We start from the raw sequence: 24,852 nt of genomic DNA on the forward strand, positions 1-24,852 counted from the left end.
CTCTCCTCTCCTCTCCTCTCCTCTCCTTCCTTCCTTCCCTTCTTCCCTCCCTCCTTCCCTTCTGCACAGTTATTGGTGCCCTAAATTATCAAACAATACTATACTGTTCTGAAACCATATACCTAAAATTGCATAAATCAGAGACCGCTGAGACCCCCTGACTACCTTTTGGTTGTTGCAGACGAGGGCTGTGGGCTCCAGAAAGTGGAGAGTGGAACTGGATTTAGGTCTCTTAAATCCTCCTCCTCGCACCATTCTGTCTTGGAGGAGACTGCAAGAGGCCTAGGTACTCACTTTTGGGAAGATCTCTAGCAAAACACTCCATGGGCTGTTTTACTTCTTCCATTGTAAGTGTTACTGAAACTAAGAGAGGGAAGCCACGGAGGCCTCACGTCACTCACCAACAAACAGCTGGCTGTAGAGCTCCAGGCGCGTGTGCCCTTCTGTCGGTGCCTTGCGGGTCTGCTGTGGCAGCCGATCCACCTGCAGGCTGGCCTGCTTGACGTTCCTCTCCGCGATGACCCGGTGCCACTGGTCATCGTTGAGAGGCGAGGGCGACCTCACCACAATCTCCACGGGCCCATTTCCAACATCGAATGAAAAGGACACGTCTGTGGCAGCTGGAGGAGTAGAAAGCACGAAAGGCACATGAGTATTTTCCTCTCAGATACCAAACAGGAGTGCACTCTAGAGGGAACACAAAGCAGGGAGAGAAAAACCATCCTGTGACTGGATACAAAGGTCCATGGCAAGACCAGCTGAAGAAAGGTAAAATATCAAGCCATTCTTAGCCATGAATAACTGAGGGGAGGACACCGGACGAGTACTAGCGGCCAGGTACACAATCATTTCCTTCACCTTCAGAAGCCCATTGAGAATTGACCATCGTTGCTCCTTCCAGGTATGGAAACCGAGGCTTGGAGAAGTTAAGCACATGCTGTGTCTTGGATTTAATGAATAACGGAGTCAGGACGTGAACCCAGGTTCGTCAGATTTTAGAGCCTGAGATCTTTTGATTCTATACATGACACGACTCTTCAACGGCTCCTGGGACAGAGACTTGCACTGGAGGGCGTAACGGAACAGCTGTGTCCAGCTCTGTCCCCAGAGATTCTGGCTCAGTTGGTCTGGTGTAGACACTGGTATTTTTAAAAGCTCCATGGAAAATATTATTATACAGAGTTGAGAGCTACTGCTTTGGGAGAATTCACAAAACTTTATTTCATTAGTCATATCACTGTAGTTCCTACAGGAAGTTAGGGAGCTATGAATTGTTGATGAATGTGAATAAAGGTGACCTGCATCTTTTTCGGACCACCTGCGGCTGTCTACAAGGTAGCTAGCTCCAGGTTCCCGCAGAATAATCCCTTCCCAGACTCGTCTCCTGCACATCTTGGTCCTTCCTGATCTGGGATGCTGGACCCTGCCCTCCAGCACTGACCACACATCACTCTTTTCTCATAGATCTGCTCCAAGGCAACCTCCTTCTGCAATAAATTACCTTTCAACAAGAGAAAAACAAATTAGGTGGTTGCTTTGGCAACTTCGGTTGTAAGTGGTTTTCTGGCTTCACGTTTTAGGGTTTAAGTTCCTCAGTGACCGCCTAGTGTTTTGTAAACGCATTTTTTAAAATGTATATTTTTCTTGCAGTTGGCAGGAGAGGCAGCTTGATGCAGACACAGCCCACACGTCCCCAGCTCCTCGGGCTGGGTGAAGGTGACATTAAAGATGTGGCCCACAAGTGTGTCTCTGAACTTTGCTTATCCAGGGATTTAGGCCTCTATCTACCAATAAGCCTTAAGTCTCTAAGCAGTTTAATTAAATATCTGTCTTTTGTCCCCCTAGGATAATGGAAAATTCAGCTTCTCTAGACTGGTACCATTTTGAGAGGATGTCGCAAGCAATCAAACTTCTTTCTAATTTAAAACCTATAGCGGGCCAGATTCTCGTGGGACCTGGATGTCCCCAGAAAGCTGCATTAACCTTTTTGAACTACGGGGATAATAGACACAGAATCTGATTCAATCAACCTAATTCCCACCAAGGAATTTTGTTCCTTTATGTCGTTAAGAAAGGGAATTTTGATTTTTAACACCTGTGGTGATTCCACGCCCAGTCTGGTAAGACAGCGCCTCTAAAGTAGAAGCTCCTGCGTCCAGGACCACCGGCACTCGGCCTTCATCACGGTGTCTACAATGGCATGAGCAGAATGCAGGTTGGTGATCAGGTGGCTCACGCCAAATGACCTTTCCCCATAGTTCTGGTACAGTCTATAGGGGGAAGTATCCTGTTTTAAGATAACCCAGTGATATTCTTGTACTGCCATGTTTTAGCAAGAGCATTTTAAAATGTAAGCTGTCAGACCAGCAAGAAGACAAGGCTTCCCAAATAGAAAAGATTGTTTTGTTTTAAAGGCATCAACAGCCATCAGGGAAATAGAATTGGGGGATAAATTGAGTTTAACCCTAAGGTTTGACTTGAAGGGACAAATGCCGCTCTGATTTCCTCCTCCCCCTCTCCTCCTGCTGCAATGGATTCTTGTCAAGGTCTTTACACGTCACCGTTTAGAGATGCTCTGAGTCCCAGACTTAACTGGGAAATACCATACTTTTTTCGCCGCTTGTCACATTGGACCCCGTTTCTTCCTCTGGACTGTGGTCTTCTTAACATCAACGCTTCACTTAGAGAAGGAAAATCTCTGAGCTTCACTGCAGCTCAGTCTTGTGGCCCCAACTGGGTATGGTAACAGGGACTCAAGACAGGGGCCTCTGAGAGCACAGTCCTCCTTAAGAGCCTCCGTCCAGATGCTGCTGAAGCGGCAGTCACAACGTGAGCACACCCCGCTTCCCCGGTGCTTCCTGAGGAAGGGGCGGCAAGGCCGGTGTGAGAGCAAAGGAAGCGGTTCCTTTTTCTCAGTCCTTCAACGCAAGCTTCCCTGGCATTGCCAAGGGACACCTCTGGGAAGTTCTCTCTCCCAGCCAAATGGCAAGGGGGCTTTAAAAGCGTCTTGAGTTCAGTTTGTGGCTGACTGCTCCCGGTCTTCTGGGTGAGAGGAACTGACATTTTAAAAGAGATCATTACAGAGAGTCAGCGAATAGATAAAAGGGAGGCAGCGTAAAAGACACCAGAGCCAATGACGCCGTCCATACTTAGTGTGTGTTTCCATCCCTGCCTGTGGAAAAGGAATTTCTTACATACTGAAAACATTCTTATTTCCAGAAATCAGTATTTGAGAATTGGGTGTATCTAGTGTGGCTCACTGAAAAGCACATTGTAGCAAACACTAACAGCTGCCTTTCCCTTAGAGTCAAGAATGGAAAGCTTCTGAGACTTTGCCCTACTTGCAAATGAACATGTTAGCCTGCCGCAGCTCCACAGATGCCCACAGAAAGCAGGAGATCATGGGCCAGAGACAAAAGACTTCATTATTCACAGTGCAGCAGGCAGCATGAGCTTCGTGTCCACATGGGCTTCCCTTGTCCCCTGAGTCCCATGGGGGCCCGCGAAACAGCTCAGATGGACGCTGCATATGCAGTGAGTTTGTGTCACAGCCGACAAAGCCTGCACATAGGAAACCCAAATCTATTAAAGTTGCTGCTAGCAAACCTGCTCAACTTTGCCCCGGGAGAGACATTAGCTTTATAATTCTGGTCAGAAAACAAATCTTACCCTCTGTCCCTGAGGAAGACACTGCCTCTGTCTTCCAAGGCTGTCTGCTACACATGCACCCTTGAAAGGGTACAAAGCTATCAATGTGTCTTGTTCAGAAGACAAGCAGAAATGGGAGAGACTCCTGGAGAATTCTTCCTGAACAACAGCCACTCCTACCTCTTCCTTGTGACCTGCCCCAGTTTTGCCCAGGAAGCTATGTGCTTCCATAGAATGTTACGTGTCACGTAAGGATGGCTCTTCCCCAGGCCCAGACAGTGAATTTGGATTTGTCTGAGTCAAATATGGCAATTCCATGCTCCTTTCCAGTAACCTCATTAAGATGGGACATATTATTCCCTCCTGGACAATAAGGCATGAGAGGGAGTTTTGAGGGGGCCTTTTGGGATAAATTTCTGAGCTCATAAGAGAAAAAATAGCCAGTCCTTCTTTTGGCCCTGGATCTTGGGTGGAGGTTGCGGTTGCTAATGCTGCTGGACCCACCTCGTAAACATGAGACACACTGAGGAAAATGGGAGGGCGATGGGACAGACTTGGCTCTTCAGCGACACTGTTCGGTCCTGAAGCTATTCTAGGAGCCAACTCGAGACTTCTTAGGAGATATGTATTAGTGTTCAAGCCATTTTTATTGCATCTGAAAGCATCTTAACTGACATAGAAAATGGTTTAGCAATCAGTATGTATGAGTTCTAGTCTTTGCCTTCTCCCATTTTGGGCCCTAAGTTCATTGGTATATGAAATGAGGACTATATTTATGGTTTTCCAAGAGTTTCTCTGTCTAATATATGTTTGAAAAAAACTGAACTAGATGATCTCTAAGTTCCCTTCAAATGCCAACATTCTACGATCTAATTTCCAAAGGATTCTAAGGGAAATAATAAAATTAAACACAGCTAGTCCTAATGATGCTTCTGGAATAGTGGATCACTATCAGGGGAAGAGAGGCATTAAAAGAGAAATGCACAAGGTGGCATGCTGGCATCAGAAACAAGCGTGGATGGCAGAACTTGCCTTTGAATACTTCTGGGTCAGGACTTCGCCTGAGTGACAAACAGTGAACGGGCAACACCACGGACAGCTCCTGGTATCGCCTCCTTTCCGCCCATCAATTCCAGCAGGTGGCGCTATGCGCTCTCATTCTAACTCAGGATATTAAGTTTTCCCCAAACAAACCACTCCAGGCTTAATGTACTGAAGTGACAAATTTAGCAGCTGACCAGAATAGTAGACTTTATGGCTCTGAGTTCTCCCAGCAGGTGAGGTAACTTTTAGACATCAGACTCAAAGTGTCAGCTGGAAGAAGCAGAACAAATTTGGTCATTCAGCAGAGAACAGGTAAAGAGAAAAGCCAAGGAAAGGTACACGTAGTGGGCATGCCGAGATGACCAGCTAACACTGCTAGTTTTCATAATGATTTGTTTATTACATTTCTAAAACGAAGTTTAAGGTCTGACAGCTTCCAAAGGGCTGTTTTTTACAAAAATCTCATTTGATCCATGCAACAAAACTGGCCATAGGCAGCACAGATATTTTAGCCTCACTCTATGGTGGAGAATGTTATGGATATATAATTCTTTTTTCTCTTTCTTTTTTTTAGGAAGGAGGGGCTAAGTGTATGACAGGAGACAGAAGAATTTATGCAACATGAGAAGGTTGCAACATGGGAAGAGGCACGGAGGCTGAAAATGAGGCCACTGTGGGAATGAGAAATGAGGGGAGGAAGGAGGGGATGTCCGTGTTCCCGTCGGGGCCAGGCGCCACACCTGTGCATTGATGCCACACCTTCTTCTCCATCCGAGGACATCGCTCTAGCAACGCTGCCCTCTCTTCCAGAGCAACCGTAATTTTTTTCTCTACATGTGGGCATGTCTCTAACCCCGATGGCCACCGCCCTAGCAGAACTCTTCTTGTGACCTTTTATCTCGTTTCTTTGCTCCCTTTTGTTGCCGACTCCTTGAAAGAGCTGCCTGTGCTCTTAGTCTTTCCTTAACCCCGCCACATAAAGCTTTCTCCTCCACTACACTGGGAAACTGTTCCTGCCTCAGGGCCTGAGCACTTACTGCTCCCTTTACCCAAATAACTCTGTAGCTGCTCCTTTACTTCTGTCTCCCCAAGTCATATTAGAGATTCCTTTCCCAAACATTCTATTTTAAATAGAAAACCCCTCGCTCAGCTGCCTCGTCCCCTCCATCCTGATCTTTTGGATCTATGTAGCATGTACCACCATCTAGCACAATATATATGTGCTCCTGGGCTCACTAAAGTAGCATTTCCTGTGTTGTTCATTTTTTGCTATATGCTCAGCACCTGAAACAATGCCTGCCACAGAGTAGGCACTCGACAATTTGTGAATGAATGAATGAATGAATGAATGAATAGGAACATTCCTGCCAAGGAAGCCAAACAATTATAATAGATGCCATGAAAAAAGAAATCCAAGCATTTTCCTAACTGCAAACCATACTGGAGCACACTAGCATATATAAGGAATGCCACCTTGTATCCTATAGGCATCTTTCCTAAAAGCATAAAGTAACAAGTATGTTTTTTCTCAGTCTAGGAACTTGATACATTAGTTATGTCTGTTTAAAACTGTGCTCAATGTTGTTCCCAAATATATGACATTTGAGGAACAAAGGCTTGTTCAAGATAAACTCAGCAGTGGAGCCAGAAGCAGAATTTTCTCCTATTTCTACATCTCAAGCTATTTTCACTTGACTCCTAGAAACAAGGGACCTTGCATCATAACTACATTTCTCAAATTCTATCCCATATAAAAATGCTAAATAACACGCTTAAATGCATAGTCCAAGTCTCCTCTCATAGATATTTGGACTTAATAAGTTGGGGTGTAGCCCTGGAGTCTGTACTTTGTTAATGCCACGTGACTGATACAGTAGCCCTGGAACCCTACCTAAGAAACACTAGGATCGCCAAGTTTTATTCTCGCAAGAAAGTCCTAGGAATCTTTTGCTTCTTTGTCATTAAGAGAAGGATTTTCCAAATGTCTAGTAAAGAGTTTAACTGTGTCCAAAGAGAAGTCGGGGCTTTGCCCTTGGCTCTGAACAGGTAATATATGAACTCTTAAATGTTGTGCCTGATAGGAGGATCTTTGTTTGCCTGGGAACCTTGGGTCATGCCAGAGGATACAATGTAATTTAGAGTGGGAGCTGGTCTCACCAGATAGTGTTTGGGGTGGGGGCTCACCACCCAAGATAGACCAACAGTGTGATGTAGGGTGAAGTTTCCAGCTCTGGAGTGGCTGGAAACAGGTCAGCTGTTTAGGCTTTCAACCATTCCTGTGTAGTGGGCTGAATGAAGTCTGAACCCTGAGGCTCTTAGAGGCTCCTTGTTCGCAGTTCCCCATATATACTGTCACAGTCAATCTGGGGCATTACTGTGTCTGTGACTCCATAGGACGAACGTGCCTGGAAGGTTGGCACCTGGTACTCTTCCTGGACTCTGCCCTCTGTGTTCCTCCTCCGGTCTAGATTCTAACCTGTGTTCTTTCCCTGTAATACCTGTAACCATAAATACACGAGTGTAGCAGCCTTTGGTAGGTTCTGTGAGTCCTTCTAGAGAATTACTGTACCTGAGGCTGGTTTTGGGGACCCCTGAGCTTGTGGGTGTCAGAAATGTGTGCAATCTTGGGCAGGCTGTGGTCTCTCTAAGTTTGCAGATGGTCGAATTCTCTGCAAAAACAAAAATGACAACTTCGGGTTGAACCCAGCGATGTCAAGACTGAAAGACTTCCTGGACTGGAACCCAACTTCCAAGCCCCGCTTCGCCTCCTGGGTAAGGAAGTTGAGTCCGTGAGATGCTAATATCCAGTTATCACTAAGCTTAGAGCTTCTGCTTTTCCTACCATACTGTACTGCCTTGCATATTATGCAGAAAATAAAAAACAACTTATTTTCCTTTATGGTAGTTTCAGTTTGTGAATATAGAAGTTTTTAGAGCCAAATATGCATATTCACACCTAAAAAGTCAGCGTTAAACCCATCTGAAAATGAACACTGGCATGGAAAATGTATTTGAGGTCTTCTGGAAATTCTTCAAGGAAATGCCTGGAGCTTAAGAATCAATGTTATAAACACACTTTAAAAACCCTGGTATCTTGATAACCTCTTGAGTATGAGAAATATTTCTCTTCATGTATTTTGGCCTTTAAGCTTCTTATAATGGTTAACAACTAACTTTGCAAACAAAGTCATCCATAGAGAAGAGGAAGCAAAAGGGTGTCACTGTTGGCCATACAAAAACAGAGCTGTCTTTAAAATGCAAAACCTTTCTAATTTTAGTTTTCTCCATGTATTTCACCACCTTCTGAGAATAACTTCTTGAATATTAATGGACCTATATGATTTAAAAAGGAAAACGGCAAAAATCTTTCCAAAATGACATGTGGCTTGAAGCAGCATCTGTCCTCCATAAGGGATGCGCCGTCAGGCTTTCAATGCCCCCACGTTTGGAACCGGTGGGGACGCGCGTGCTGGGCAGAGAACGCCCAGTGTAATAGATGCAAGTCCCAGACGGTGACTGTGAGGAGGGAGCGTTTGTGATAGGAGACGTTTAGAGACGTCGTGAGATTAGATGCCTGCGGATTCTCCAGAGAGGCAGGGGAGAATGCACTGAGGAGGAAAGGAACCTCAAGGAAGCGTTTCTCTCGACCGCAGTCAGATTGTGCAGCAAAATGAGACACATTCATTGAAGGAAATGTGTTTTTGTGGAGAATTAGGGGTAATTAGGGGTTGATTTCAGGTGAGGTCAGAGAGAGCAGGCTCTCGGAGATACACGGCTCTGGAGAGTTCAGAAAGAATGGACTGTAGGATTTGGGGTCCAAAGGAGGCCTAAAATCGAATGCTGGAACGGCGTAAATTGGAAAAAAAAGCCAACAGGTGTTAATGTGGACCAAGCTGAAGTTTATAAGATGACATATCAGCAAATTAATTAAGTCTAATTTCTAAATGGCTGAGCACTGGCTGGCTATGCTCACGAGGACACTGATAAGAAGGGAAAGCCACCAACAAGGCCTTAGCAGGAAAGGATGGGGCTCTGGAAGGAGCATGCCTGCGGTGAAAACTGCGAGGAAGTCTATCAAAAGGAAAACACACCAGAAGACACTGCCTCCTGGCTGCCACGGGCTGAGTGCTAGTCCAGCCCGTCGGGCATATAGCAGGCACTTCTCTCTCTCTGTTCTGCAGCAAATTGCTTCCTATCTAGCATATCTTTTCAATGCCACCTTGGTATGACTTCAGACTCTATCTCATTTTTAAAAAGTGCCAAACTAAGGTTCCATATTCTACATGCTATGGACAAAGAAGAGAAAGAGAGATTTATTCTGTTTCCAATTACGACACCACAGGCACTCTGACTACAGGGTACTTGCAATACTGGGCAAACCCTGGAGAAAAAGTGAATCCGTGCCACTAGGTCCACAGATTTTGAGTGGGAATGAGGAGAGATGTCAGAGGATAGAAGAATCACTTTGTGCACGACGAACTTTCCTGAAGCGAGGAAGACTTCTATAAACGCTCCCTTTTCCTTGGAATCTTTACAAGAGATGCATAACTGATTTAAATTTTTATTAGTATTCTCTAGCTACAATTACTTAAACTTGCTCATTATCTTCTATTTAGTAGGAACGTTAGAAATAAGGAATCTTAGGTTGACTATGACAAATACTGGCTCTCAGAGCCCCAGAGTTGCAATGTCTAGGGGTAAATGTCTGGTTAACACGTAGAAGAGTTAACAGGCTCTGAGCTCATATGTTCCCCCACAGAAAAATCACTGCACAGTGTCTCGTGGCTGCACCAACCAACTTCTATATGAACAACGTGCTTCTTTAAATGGATAATATTTAATAATAATAATAATTCAGCATAAAGCACTCTTCTTTTTCCTTAATTTCTGATACCAGCTGAAAATACAGCTTTCCTGATATATTGCACAAATAAATGTTTTGTCCCCTAAAAACTGCATGTATAAAACAACTTAGAATCTTTTTTTTTAAGGGCCAGTTTTTACAAAGTTCAAGCAACCATGTTTACTTTTATTTATGATTTGCTGAACTAATAGAACACGGGTTCTCTTTGGAATAGCTCCTTTGAGAGAACAGTTGCAGGAGGGTTGAGCTACTTGCCAGCCTCTGCCTCAGATTGGTCTGACACATCCTCAATAAGGAACGGTGCTGGGAATAGAGTGATCCATCAGGAGCACCGTCCTGCTGGGCACACCCTTGCGTGGTTGTCCCAGGCTGGGTCTTCCTATTCATTGTGTGAGCCTGCCTGCTGTTTGATGTCGAGGTACATGATCGAGCCTAACAGAGCAGCAGTGCACTGCCTATTTAAAGTATGGAGTTTGCTACTGTGTGGTATGATGGTCTGAGAATGAGTAACAGGAAGCCAGTAGATCAGAATGTGTGAGAATCTGTCCTTTAGCAGTTAAGCCCAACAGTGAGGGATAGCTGGTTAAATGGAACGCTTGTCATTGAGACACTGTGCTTCCTGATCATTTTTAACGCATGCTCCCATTTGTTGACATAATAATCTAATTATCATCTCCGGATATTGACATACTCAGATGTAGGAGGCTTATGAGGAGTAAAACAAACCCCTGAAGACCTCAGATAAACATCTGACTACTTCCTTCCATTTTTTTTGTTATATCCTGTAGATTGTATAACAAAAACAAGAGCTTATTTGTTTTGTTTTGAAAATATGAAATTATGATTTTTCTAACTACACATGCTCTCTTGGAAATTCTGATATAGTCTCTGCCCTTAGCTGAAAAAAAATCACTGCTGTGCCATCTTTAAAAAGCTGACATGGAAATGTGTTTCTAAAATGCTGTTACATTAAACAAGTACGTTACAAACAGTATGCACCATATGATCTCATTTTTGTAAAAAATTTTATATAAGTGCATAAAAAATATTTGGAAATCTGCATAAAAAATAGTATTAAATATATTAGAATATGAGATTATAGCTGATTTTTTGTTTATTCTTTTTGCCTCTCTGGATTTTTAAATCATTCAAAATAAACAATATTATATGATTTTAAAAGTTATAATCTGATAATTTTCACTTCTTTTGCAAAGGTTGGTGACATTTTAAGCAACTGTTCTATAATTTTAACAAGTGTTTAATCATGGGGTTAATCAAAATGCAAAAACTGGGATTTTATTAAAATACAGAAAATAAGAGGGAATTTAAAACAATTGAAACATTCCTTACATCTTTTCTGTTTTTAAGATAACTGGGAAAATTTAAAAAAGAGAGTGGTCAAACTTTACCACAAAACAATTTTGAACAAGATGTCAATCTTTTCCCCTATTAAAAGTGGCTAAAACTAAGAGTATGCTATTTTTCAAAGTAAAATCCTCACAGGTCTGAAGGGCCAGCATGCTCGCTGTTTAAACTAACATGTCCATGAATTAGGATGCGAGGTGGGCATAGTTCAGTGTTATAATCACACTTGACAGATATACACTGTTCTTATTATTCACTGGCTCTGGTTGCGCTTCCCTAGAAAGACCCCGTAGAATACTAACTATCAACCGCTCTTCATGAGAAGTCATTTGTCATTCTCATCAGTTCTCATCAGAGGAATCAAATTCAGAGATGCAGAAAACCAAATCTGATCATTTTAACACTATCCACAAAGGAAAGTAAAATGAGTAATTTTCTAAGGGGCCTTAAGTCCAGTTAGCTTTCTTTTGTCAAACTCTTAACACAGATGTGTGGGTGGGTCGTCACTTTACTGAAAAGTATCTTTTAAGTGGTCCCTGGGCTTCAGCTTTCTTCTTTTCAATTCCTCAAATGCTCCATGATCTCCCTCCTCTACTTGCTTTGGCCTCTGCTGTTTGTGCTCTAGAAAAATGCCTTTATCTCATTTATTTGCCTCAAGGCAAATCGAACATCTCATCTTCTGGAAATCTGTCTTTAGGCAAGGTAAAAGCTTACTCTTTTTCGTTGCCACAGCACCTGTGGCAGAGACTGCTAACTTTTCCTGAGAAGTTTATTTTCTCCTTCCGTAGTTATCTTTGAGAAGCTGCCAGGCACCCAGGAGCTGCGTTTCCCAGTCCCCAGGCATCTGGGTGGATCTGTGTGACTAATTACCACCATTGGAACGGGAACAAAAGGAGCACGTGTCTGAGAGGAGGGGGCTGAGAGGAGGGAGCGCTTCTCCACACCCCCTTTCTCTGCCTGCGGCCGCACTGCAACACCACAGGTCTCAAAGACTCTGGAGCCGCAACGCGAAAGCAGCCTGGCCTCAGAGGGCTGTGGGAGGAAGGACTTCCTGGCCTCAGAGGGCTGTGGGAGGAAGGACTTCCTGGCCTCAGAGGGCTGTGGGAGGAAGGACTTCCTGGCCTCAGAGGGCTGTGGGAGGAAGGACTTGCTGCACCAGAGTATGCACGTCGGACTGCCACACAGTTCCTGACACCTGGGGTTGTACTTGTCACTGCAGCTTAACTTATTCCTGAACAAGAATATTTCTTATTCCTAAATCTTTTATGACCTTATCATATTTTTCTCATATATTTATAAAATTAAAAGAAAATTACCCAAAGGGCCTTCTCCATCAGACCACTGGATTTTTCAAGGGATGAGTTGCGTTGTAATAGCGTTATTATTCTAGCTTTAATACCCAAGCTCTGTATCAGAACACTATAATACTTAGAAAATATGTAGGTTGTGATATATTTGAACGAATTAGAGGAACTCTGTAATTCACAGAACTATGACATTTGAGAGCAAAGAGAAGTGGCTGGGAGCCATACGGGCGCCTTTAGACTAGTGAGGGTCTGAGCTGCCTCCTGCTCTAACCACCAAACTGAGGTCCCAAAGGACGGAGGGGCAGGGCTGTGCCTGGAATATCCAAAAGGCGAACAAAAACTTCCCTATCGAGAAGTTTATCAGTGCCAAGCTTGGCATCCAAAAATCCGGGAAGAAATTCTCTTTGATCTTCAACATCTCTATTCTACACTGAATGGTCTCCAGACCTCAAGCTGGCATGGGCAGCTCTATTTTTCAGCTACACTTAAAAAGCAAATGAACAACCAAGCTGCTTATGGCTAGCTGTGTAACACGAGCATCATTTACAATGTCATGTCTATAGGAAAATACATTTCCAGTTTTGAATAACTGGCCCAGAAACTCCTATAATACAGTCCCTTTGGTCAATCAGGAAGTATCTGAACTAGATAATAAAATAAAAAGGTAAATATATGAATATTACAGAGACAGAAGTCTTCTTTCCTATAGTATTGAAGAAGAGATTTCGCCTATGACCCTAGTCCTTTATTAGATTTCATGTTAAAATAAACTTTTATGTTTCTCCTTGTCTCCTCAAAGTTCCTGTCCTGATTGCTATTAAAAATTATCTTGTAACTTGAGCAAAATACATGTTTAAAAAGGTAACTCCTTAGTTCCTCATTTTAAAAACTGTTTTTGTAAGACTTCCAGTTGATGTCCAGTTGGACAATGTTTTGTCACATGGCTTTAATTTAGGTGCTTGTCTGACGACGTGTCCAAACCTAGCACTGTTGTACTCACAGTTGCCTTTGTCCCTTTGTGACATTCCTGGTTTTGAGCTGTCTCAAGTGGTCTTCCCCAGTCACTCACTATATTTAGATGAAACTCTACTCCCTGATTTATTGCATCTCTTCTTCGTTTTAAACCAGCTTTGAATTAATTGGTCCCAAGTGTCATCCTTAGCTGAATCAATTCTCCAGCACTATTAGTGACAAGCAATAACTGACAATGGCACCAACTCTTCCTTCTTGAAGTATTTATTTTTATAAAAAATACTGAGCCTTCAGAGACACTGTTAGCTTCCAGAGTGGCCAACATAAGGTCTCTAACCTTACTGTAACTCCACATTTATATATTTCTACCGTTCTCACGAATCCCTGTGTTTGTTACTGAGTGATAATAGCACCTTTCTCCCATCGCTGTCTCAGATAAGAATGCATGAATTTAAGCCTCTTTAATCTCTTCTCCGAGTTTACCCGTTGTCTTCTAGCTGCCCATGAGCAGGATGATTCTGGTAGTTGGTCTTTTTGACACTTTAACATGCCATCATTTTGAAGGGAAATATTCTGTGGCCTAGTACACATAATAAATAATGCAGAAAACATCAGATCCAGAGAAGATGTGATAAAAGAAAAACTCCATCAGAAAAAATAACTCTGAGAAAAGTTAGCATTTCTTTATGGTAATGACATACAACATATACTGTATTCAAACAGTACGTGAAGACACTCTTTAATGAAGATGTCTATTATTTTCCAGGTAATGCACCTAATCGTCCTGTGGATATTTTGTTCTTTCTAGGAAAATGAAAGACTTCTGTCTTATTGATGTTTTATATTTTAAATCAAGACGCAGTAACAAAATCTTCTGTATGGGCAGGATTTTAGGAGGGGGGTCTTCTTCTAAGGGGGCTCTGGAGTGTGGAGAAGAAAGGCAGGACCACAGCTCTGTAGAGAGAGGTGACTCTGTCTGCCCAGCATAAGAGGAACTTCCCAGCTCCTCCTAGAGATTTCCAAATCAGCAGACATGTGCAGATCATCTAAGGTACCTTGGGCAATTTTTCCTATCAGGAGGACATCCTACCCCACAGTCTATCTTTATGGCTCTAGGGTACCTATGTCATATAATTATTTGAGTATTTGACATAGGTACCTTAGAGCCATAAAGATAGGTGTGGAGTTATAGTCTTCAGTAAGACTGGCAAAGAAATCCAGGCCAATTCAGTTTGACCTTGTTATTTACCAATTATTTGTATATCCTTTAACACTTAGTAAAAGGCAGACAACTAATATATTACATAGCTCTAATATAGTACAAATTTCATCTTTAATTTATATCTCTGAACTTTTTTTGTCCGTAACTGAGATCGAAAAGTTTAAATCAGAAGCTGGGGGAATTTTTAAAAATGTTCTTAAAAATCACAATAGTGTTGCTATTTAGGTTTTTAAACTGCATATATGCATGTTATCATTTACACCCACAGCAAGAATGAATGAAACCAGCATCCCCTGCTCTCCATACCCACCCCCACCACCGCAGACGCTGGCTTACTTTTTGACAACACCGTCTACGGCCCTTATTTTAGTGACCGCTCAGTTTAGCAGTAGCAACACTCTCTTCTCGTCCTTGAAATTCTTCCGTTGGATCCCTGGAGTACAGCAGTCTTCCTACTTCCCTGTCCGTCTCCTATAAGCTAGTTTTCCTCCTCCTCTCCCTTAGATGTGGTTTTCATTCTTGGATGTCTTGCTTTCTTTCTCCACGTTTGTTCTGGGCGACCTCATCAATGCTGAAGGCACCAAGTGCCGATTTCCTGATGATTCTCTAGGTGATGATGACTCTCAGGCTGTATTTCTAACTCAGACCTCTCTGTTGCTTTCCACCCTCTAGATGTGTCTACTTGGACAGATACTCCATGTCCTGCAGATGTTCACACACAAAATATCCACAGTGTAGTTCTCATTTTGCCCTTGAATGCCATACTCCTCAGTAAAAGGTGCCCACCTACAAGTCATCAGGTTTCCATTTCAGAAACCTACGCTTCCACTTCACTCGCACAACCATCTTGTTAGAGTCTGTAGAATCTGTCTCTTAAGTGCCTCTCGTATCTAGAACCCTTCTCTCTTTCCAGTCCAGTCACTCGGCCTCTAATACAGGCCTCCTATGTGTCTTGTTTGGCTTTCCATCTTTTTCTAGTGGGTGCAAATCTGATCGTGTCACGCCCCAGCTTACTTACCGGAATTTCCGGGCAAAGTGAAGCCGACTCTGTCCTCCAGCAGGGAGCACGCCCTAACCACTGCCTGCCCTTCTAGCTCTGTCATTGCTCAGCACACCGGGTCCCCTGCTGTGGCTGCTCCCTCTCGAGTCCTTGGGGTCAGTCCCCCAGCCTTCGCTCACTGGTGCCCTCCTGTAACATCTTTCCTTTCCTGATCCCTGTTCTTCCTCTACCTTCTTCACCTTACTGACTCCTGCTCATTCATCAAGATTTAACTGAAGCACTACATCCCCTGGGAATCACTCCTGTCGCCCCATCGAGTTTAACATCCTGCCCCCCCTGCCCCACACCTCATGCTCTTAGCCATTTCTTGCAGCAATTCTGGGAGGCTGGGGTCAAGTACCAGCTCCGCCTTTTCCCAGCTGTGTCGTCTTGGCCAGGCGCCTCACTTGCCCTGGGCTTCAGTTTCCTTATTTGTAAACTAGAGATGTTAATAGTTGTGCCCACTTCAAAGGGTGGTTAGGAGAGTAAGTGAGGTGACGTATGTAGAGTCTCGGAAACAGTGCCTGAGACAGACACAGTGATTCTGAATTAAGCTGAGCTACTTTCATTATTGCCAGAACTACTGACTTACTTGTCTACTTTCCAAAACAAACAGAAAGATCTTTGAGGGAAAGAGAGCAGGCGAGATCTGACTATGTTCCCTCAGCACTTAGCACAGCACCTGGGACATATGGTAGGTACTCAATAAATACTCGTTGAGTGAATGGATACATACAGATAATGAATAAGTGAACAAAAGGCTTAAAATTTTACCTGAAAGTATGTTAATGAGTAAGATCGCTCTAATTTTATCATGTGTTTTTCACTTGCACGTTAAGATGTGAACGGTATCTCATTAACTTAAGTGTAACTGACTCACTATTCTTATATTCAAGAATCTTCCAGTTCTGACAAAAGGACACAATGCAGTTAATTAACAGAAATGTTATTCTGGAAACCGATATGGAGACATGAACTGTGACAAAAGTCCTGTGAGACACACGCAGAGAAACAAAATTTGAATTCCTATCAGAAAGCCTGATGAGGTAAAGGGAAACCACCTTCCCTGAGCCCGTTTTGGGCCACCAGTCTGTTGCTGTGACAACAGGTCTGCCGAGTGACTCACCAGCGTCAGTGAGAAATGGGCCTGGGGCATCTCTTCATCTCCACCCGCTGCCCCACGGGCCTGGCAGGGAAGGGTGTGACTGCAGTGCGGTGACGGTGGGACACAGCAAGCCTCAGTCCTGGCCACTGTCTCCTCCACGTTCCTCACGGAAGCATTGCTTCCTGTTTATTCTGAAGTTTTTCTCAAATACACAAACCTGCCCTCTCTCCCGCTAGGTTCCTTGAACCTCAATGGAGATGCGGTATATAATAATGGATGTTTGTTGTCTCTGCCCTTTGGGGGATCTTAAAAAGGTATTTCTACTCTTAGCAATTATTAGAAAGTCCAGAGGACTCCGAGGAGAGGCCAGCCTCTAATCTGTGCCTTAAATGTGCCACCCTGCTTCATCAGAAGTAAATTATATGACAGAAAAGGCTTTGTGATGAAACGAGGCTATAACTCACCCTCTGCCACAGAGTTCTCATATTGTGGAAAGACTGGAGAAACTCTGAAAACATCTCTGAATATTTTTCATAATCTGAAATAAGTGAAATTCTATTATGCAGTAGAAAGTTGGACAGGGAAGCAGGCTGATAGGAATATAAATGATTCATCTGGCGTGGGGTTGGAGGAGGGCTCTATGGACCCCCTGGACCACCAGAAAGACGAACAAGGGTCCAAGAGCAAATGAAGCCTGAAATATCGCTGGAGGTGAAAATGACCCCACTGAAGGGCACATCACGAGAAGGCAGGGCTTTCTGGAAAAGACTCCGGTGCTGGGAAAAACAGAAGGCAGCAGGAAAAGAGGAAGACCAGATACGAGACGGTTTGACTCCACACAAGAAGCCATGGGCATGAGTCTACGGGAGCTGAGCAGGGCTGCTGAGGACAGGACACTGGGGATGTCACTCATGCACAGGGCCACCAGGAACTGGAGCCGACTCAATGGTATGTAACACAGGCAAGTAGAAGCACTGCTATTTCTATACTTGGTTTGTCTTCCTTCCAACCCAGACATGGATTTACAAAACTTGGAGATATAAAACCGGGACAGGTTAAATCCAAGTAATTTTGTAGAAACTTGTAATATTACTCAAATATGGAGTTGTCGACTTTCTTTTTTTTGCCATGAGATATTTCTAAAATACAATCCAACTAAATGTGGAAGTCAAACTAGTTTGATGCAATTACTTTTAACTTTGGAAAGTAAAAAATCTTGTAAAATAATTCCAAGCCGTAATTCATGAAAAGAGAAGATCTACTTATTTTTTAATTCTAGGGTTAGTATATTTTGTCTCCTTTTTTAATCAGATCTGGCTCAGATTAGATCTATAATGAGCATCCTCAGAAAAATGATAAATTATAACAATGGCTTCACTGGAGTAAGTACTTCACAAACATCTATATTCCATTACCATAACAACCTCCAGAAATTACTATCCCCATTTTACCGATGAGGAAATTGAGATTGAAAGACAGTAAGCACTTTGCCCTGGGACTAGGATCCTCTCTGAGCACGCTAACGTCAAAGTCCACGCACTTTCTACTGTATCCCAGTCCACTTCACACACACAGAAGTCCCAGGGGATTGCAACAGAAAGACATTTTCCTGAGATTCCTTTTTCTAAAGGCCATAATGCATAATTAAAACTGGCAAAAGAGAAAAATATTTGCCTGAGATCTTTCTGGGACACGGGTGTGGGATCACAGACCAGTCCCAGCGACATACGCACACAGGGAGAGGGCACGGGCTAGGAGGAAGGAGACTTTCTGATGCGGGGAGCAGACCCTGGGATTTTGTGGGGGACACGGGGACGCTGACTGGCTCTCCCTCCTGACTGTGTCTGTAGTCTAACTGACTCTGTCTTCATCTGAGCAGCCAGCAGAGTCTGGTGTTTACACACGTGCACCAAACGTGCAAGCCTGTAAACTGTAAATTCCCGAAGCTGAACTGAAGCCCCCGGAGAAAAGGGCCCTTGTGCTTCTTGGATCCAGAGAACTCCTATCTTCCACGAGTGGCATCCCAGAGACCATGTGACCTCATGACGCAAGGGCCCATGGGATGCAAGGCAAGCTGAGCCGAGCGAGGCAGCATCTGCTCTTGCCCTGATTCTGTTAGCTTCTGTAACCTCGGCTGGAAACGTCAGAACGTAAACCTTTAGCGGGTTGTGGACGTGGGGTCTCTTCTGGAAAGCTGGACATCAGGTTTCCTCGCGTTACTCAATACTATTGTCCACACTGCTTCGCCAACTCATACAGATGCTAATTTTCATTATTCCCATTTGCCTTTGTTATTCTCCCCACTCTCTTATGCCTTATTCCTGATCAGGTTACACGATCCCATCCTCTGTCTACTCTTAACCCTGTCTCCTTCACACACACGTGCAAAGAAACTTCAGGTGCACGGTTAGGGTGGTTCATGCTCTTCGCCTTCCTTCCTGTCTTCCTTCTCATTCTCTACCGCCTTCATCTAAACGCCCATTCTTCTCTCATATTGTTAGGCACCTGCTTCTCTCCACATGTGCCTGCTTCCTGCCTGCTTCCTGCCTGCTTCCTGCCTGCTTCCTTGTGAGTGATCCAAGGACAGGGACCCAGATCCTTCTCAAGTTTGTGTCTTCACCTTCAGCCCACCGTAGAGCAAAGGGAACCACAAATGTTTGACTCCATCGAAGCTACACGGTCAGGGCTAGGACCAGTCTGCAGTGACAAAGGACTTATACTCACATTTCAGCTCGAGCTTGATGAAATCCGTGTTTCCCAGGTTTTCCAGGAACACTCCCCGTGGGACTAACGTTTTGAAGTAGAAAGAAATGTCGGCACTGGTTTCCCCTTGGAAAGTGGAGAAGTGCAGGTAGGATGACGGGTTGGGGAAAGACGCAGCGTTCCAGTAACTCCCTGTGGGAAAGACAGTGAAAGCAGGTCATTTACACCTCAGTCACGACAGCAGAAGACACCCACTTCCTGAGCTTTAGTAAATTTCCATTGTTAACAGCCCTCGTTTCCTCTCATCCCACTGAACGATACTGCCCAACCCCCCACAAACATATCTGACTTTCCAAAAGTCCTAGGTATGTATATAAAACATTTTGTTAAAGACCGGTAATTGGGGTTCCTGCCCAGAGCAGTTCTGGAGGGACACTAGGACAGCAAGAAAAAATGGAGAGACGTTCCTGTGTCGCCATCTGCGTTGGTGGGCTGTTCCGAGCTCGTGCATGTGTCCTGGTGGCTTCGGTTGGTGTGAGAAGCACCTAGGCTGGACCTGGGGGCAGAACAGGAGCAAGGGCTTCGGCGTTCTGCTCTTGCTTCTCATCCGCCTTTGCCTCGGAATAACCGGTCAGCGGCCACTTAGAAATGGGGTGTCACAGGAATACAACGGGGGAGCACCAAAGGCCTGTGGAAGTGAGGAGCTGAGAGAAAGCGGGATGACCAGGCCAGGCCGGTCACTTCCCCACCCCTCCTGCTCCAAACCACCGAAGGCGAGTTGCTGTAAAAGGAGTGTCACCTCTTCCACCTCTTCATGCCATTCGTTCCTGGGACTCCGGGAACTCTGACCTTTGGGGTGTTTTGGGGAGCTCTCAATCAGACTGTAACCCTGAGCTCATGAAGAAGACACGATTGCACCCGCCCCCCCTCCTCACTCACTGCTGATAGCAGCCAGTATCTCCAGGAGAAAAGCAGTTCGCAGGACGAAATACAAACACCAAACTGATGACGCACATTCCATTAGAACAGATGGACCAAGAGTTTCACATGAGACCAGGAGCTGACTCTTGGCTGCCACTCCAGGGGAGAGATCCCTTTCTCGTGTGCACACTTCTGAGTGTTTACGATCACGGCTGTGGACTAAGGTGTGTGGGCACGCTTTAAAACAGCTACTAAAGCCTTTGTCTTTAATACTAAGCCTGTGTTAAAGTCACCAGGTTTGGCTAAAGATGGAGTCGCCTATGCTAACTTAGCCCACTGTCAGCAAAGCAAAGCTCAGCACTACATCTCTGTGCTCTGACATCCCCTCCCACACCCCCAGCTGGCAAAAGTGGGCCTGGGTCAGCCAGTTGACTCTTGCCTGCTCAGCACAAGTTGTGGGATGACCAGGCCAGGCGAGAGTCGACTGGCTGACCCAGATAGCTCTGAGCCTCCCTTTCTTCCGTCTACGGGAAGCAATTCTGCTCCAACCGACCAGCAAATGCCCGGGTAACGTCCTTGCTCCTGCTCTTTGTGCTGTGAAGTCTTCCGTACTCTACAGCTCCTCAGAGCTCCCTTCTCTCCCTAGGCTGGATGTTGCCCGACTCATGATTGCCAGATAAAGCTTACTGGATTGGCAAAGTGTCTAGGGAAAATTTTCTTTTAACACCTAAAATATATGGCTTTTTAAAAATTATTTATTATTTATGCCTACAGCACCTGGTCTTCCTAGGTGGTCTCCCATCCAAGTACTAACCAGGCACGACCCTGCTTAGCTTCCGAGATCAGACATCGGGCTTGATCAGGGTGGCGTGGCCGTAGACCATGGACTGTGGCTCCACTGGGGCACGAACCCACGACCTTCTGCGTGTAAAGCAGACATGCTAAACGCTACACTATGCAACCATATCCTGGTTTTTTTTTTTTTAATAACTGATTTTCACTATTTTCTTCAAAGAACACAACTAATCCATTAAATTCAGTTTATTAGGTTCTATATACTGTATTCTTTCCTTTTACTCAAATTATGCACATATGCAATACTAAGGTCAACCACTATTCTTAGATGAAATTTGTGTTGAGACTGCTATGCTTAAGCCGTAATTTTAAATTAAACAGAGAATATGGCTATGTTATGAGATATTAAAATACTCCCTTATGTTCTTAGGGACATGTAGGATATAGCGACATCTGGGTAAGTGAATGGCAATATCTTACCAGTAAGTCAGTGCAAACGATGTCTGTAAATATCTTCCTTACGGTAAAAACAGTGGTGGTGTTTAAAAGTCTTCGTACAGTTTTAAGCTATACATTATATGGCTATATATTATATGGCTATATATTATTTTTCCTCAGTAGAGGAAAAATAAACTAGGTTTCTCTTGGGAAGAATACTATACGACACTGGTTAATAACACCTGAAAGGAAAGAATCTTAACTATTTAAGTCGTTATCATCTGAGGGCTGAATCCTCTTTCTGGCTCAAGATCTGGCTTAACATACAGTGAGAGCAGTCCAGGCTCACCTTTCCCACTGGCCCAAAACGCAGGTCTCCTGAAGTAAAACCTGAGTCAAACTCGAGGCTGCAATCCTCTCAGCAGTCAGGGTCCTAGCAGCAACGAAGCCAAGACCGTGGGGCCAGCAGGATGTAGGTCACCCTAATGGGCCCTTCGACAATCTAGGAGCCGGCAAGCGTCAAGGTCCCCGGCCTTGCACTTCAGCCTAAGCAGAGCAATTGTCTCTTTAGACTGTATCCCCAGGACGCAAGCATAACTAACATTTTAAAGTTCAAGTGCATTCTTATTTTCTGACATGGTGATGTATTAAGAGAAGGACAGGTGTCTAAAACAATTCTAGAAAAAAGAAAGCTAAAAGTAAAATAAGTCAGTATTTATTTGAGGTCCAATGCTAGTTACTCAGACAGAACTATCCCCAGAGAGGGGAAGGGCAGTTTAATCACTTATTCCAGTTTGATGAAAAGTCCCTACAGATCCCAATCTCATTTGTTCTGATTCCACGCTCACTAAACAACTTCAAACTAATTTGGTCTCTTGAACGGACATATTCACGGGAAATTGCGCCTTGTACGATGGTGGTCACCAATCGTCCTCTTGGAAGTGTCTGGGTTATCACATAATCTCTTTGGAGTTGTCACTTGGGGGCTGTCCCAAAACTCCCGATGAATTTGCTAAGTCCACATTCTTGACTGGCTACCGTGAGGACTCTGGTGGTGTCGGAGTTGAGATGTCCATTGAGGGGATGCTGAGCGATAGCCATTAGGGCACAAGGACAGATTAGACATTCTATTCACATTTATTTTAAACACTTCATCCTCTAAAATGTCTGCTTTGGTTATACTTTGTGGTGTGAATGTGTGCGTGCAGGGGGACATGTCTGGGATTTATAAGCGAGCATGCTTATTGGGGTATAGGCATAAAGGTTCTGATGAGCAGGGTACGTACCCTGATGAGCTTCTGTGAGGCCTATTCTGATGAGCTCAGGGCTCAGTCTTTGGGATTTTCGGTTTTAACAAAACAACATGCGTGCTCTTTCCAGGGCTCCTTGCACTTCGTGACGCAAGGAACTTTTCGGATTATTATTATTTGTTTATATTGCTCCCAACTGACTGTACAAGCTCCTTGAAAGCTGGGAGCAAACCATTTCCTCTCTATAACCTTTGGCCCCAGGACATGAGTAAGTACTCAACAAAGAATTATTAAATCAGTGGGTAAATGAATAGTTACCTCTCTCAATTATATTCAATTCCACTTCACATGCAAAGTCCTCATGAAACAAAATCTGCTTTATAGTAACCTGAGCATTAGATACTAAATAAATACATATAAAACGCTTTAGCAGTGACTGATGACGGGTCACTGCTTCCACGACGAGCACACTACCATTGTGCTTATCCACGACTTAACTTCTGTGAGCCCCTACACACCTCACGGGACCATGCCAAGCACTGGCGGGACTGATGGCGTCACAGCCTTAAGGCTATTGAAACAGCTACGATTTGTACTTACTATCAAGGTCAGTGCCGTGGAGGGTCAAGTGATGTTAGATGAGACTATCAAGTTGGAGATCAGAGATTCACTGTATGGCAAAGACTCGTGATGGAGCAGGCGGCAGGGACGGCCAGCACGGACAGGCAGAAGGGGGCAAGGTCGGAAACTGAGAGGAAGAGTGTGAAGCAGAACAGAAACAAATACCTGAGACTGGACGGCCAGTTGACAGTGACAGAAAGACGAGGCAGGTAGGAGCCGTCAGCGACCCAGCCGGGGGCAGGGGTGACAGTGATCAAAGGCTGGGCAGAACGCTGCGGTGAGGTTGAAGGCTCTACAAGCTCCTTAAACACGCTCTGGGCACAGCCTGGGCTCATCTCCTGCGGCAAGAGGAACCAGGGGCGTGCCCCATCTCGTGCCGGAGAGTAGGGCCGGGGCAGCAAGCCAGGCGCTGAGGACATTCACCATCACGTCAAACCTCCGTGGATCGTTAGAAAATGTAGTATCATCTATTCACCCAAATTCTTTAGTGGCCATTTACTTTCATCTCACCAATTATTACTTGGTATGAGATTATGACTTCAAAGTTTCTAAGGATATTTTCTAATAAGCAGCAATTATGAGCCTAATTTTAATTTCTAATGAAGTATTACATGTACATAGTTTTAAAAGTCAAGTGGTATCAGGACTATAGTAAACACAATTCCCTGCTCCACCCTTCCCCTTCCCAAAACCAATTCTTTTTTTTGTGACAACTCCTTCTACACGTCTTTTATTTATATCCCTGCATTTCTAAAATACACTTGTGTATTTAATTTATGCATCTTAGATATTCTCTATTGACTTTCTGAATGCGAAATGGGGACTGAGCATTTTCACAAGCCCATCTCCCTATTCCCTTTCTCCGTATTCTCCCCAAACAGCCAAATGACAGATTTTGGGTTATGTTGAAACTCAATAAATATATTCTAATTCTGGAACCTCCTGGAGTTCCGCGCTTTGCTTCTCACCTGCTGGCCAACAGTCCGGGCTTACAGATTTTCCTGCAGGCTCATAAGGAGCAAATGAACATGAGATACGCTGCAGCCCCTCTGTGATGGAGGGAGCAGGAGCAGGGAGAGAGCGGCAAGGACGGCAGGGACAACAGCAAGTGGACGCAGGCTGCTCTGGCCTGTCACCTGGCGAAGCTGCCACGTACTGGTCCAAGTACAGGCTCCAGAATCAGACAATCTGGTTCTATGGCCCTCACCCCCTGGGCGACTGTGCACAGATTTCTTGATTTCCCTAACTTGCAACTTCCTCATTTGTACAAGGGAATAACAATGGAAACTCTTTCACAGGGTGTTGGGAAATGACGAGATGATCCATGAAATGTGTGCGGTAGAGTCCTGAGCACAAAACAAACTGTGGCGGAGTTCAACACGTGTTACTAATCACCCCTAAACTGATGGCTCTGGTATCACGTGGTGCAGTTGCTCCCCAAGGGCTCCCCAAGGAGGGGAGGACGAAGCGGGAACAGCGAGTCTACAAGCCCGGACAAGCCCTGAGGCTTCTCGGCGCCGGATTTTCCACTGGGCGACTCTTTAAGAGGGGGGCAGCG

General features: G+C 44.5%; 1 protein-coding gene and 1 pseudogene across 1 annotated transcript in view; both read right to left on the bottom strand.

The window, feature by feature from the left end:
- The window catches only part of CNTNAP2 (contactin associated protein 2), a 1,613,390-nt gene that overhangs the window by 175,980 nt on the left and 1,412,558 nt on the right, over positions 1-24,852 (bottom strand). The window contains exons 16-17 of the mRNA XM_039861152.1: positions 19,291-19,461; positions 402-620 (exon numbers count right to left, since the gene is read on the bottom strand). Of these exons, the coding sequence (XP_039717086.1) occupies positions 402-620; positions 19,291-19,461 (390 nt within the window). The remainder of the gene's footprint in view (positions 1-401; positions 621-19,290; positions 19,462-24,852) is intronic.
- LOC120601589 (uncharacterized) lies at positions 20,956-21,071 on the bottom strand (annotated as a pseudogene).

Source organism: Pteropus medius, unplaced genomic scaffold (assembly GCF_902729225.1).
Source record: "Pteropus medius unplaced genomic scaffold, Ma_sr-lr_union100, whole genome shotgun sequence".
Taxonomy (NCBI): domain Eukaryota; kingdom Metazoa; phylum Chordata; class Mammalia; order Chiroptera; family Pteropodidae; genus Pteropus; species Pteropus medius.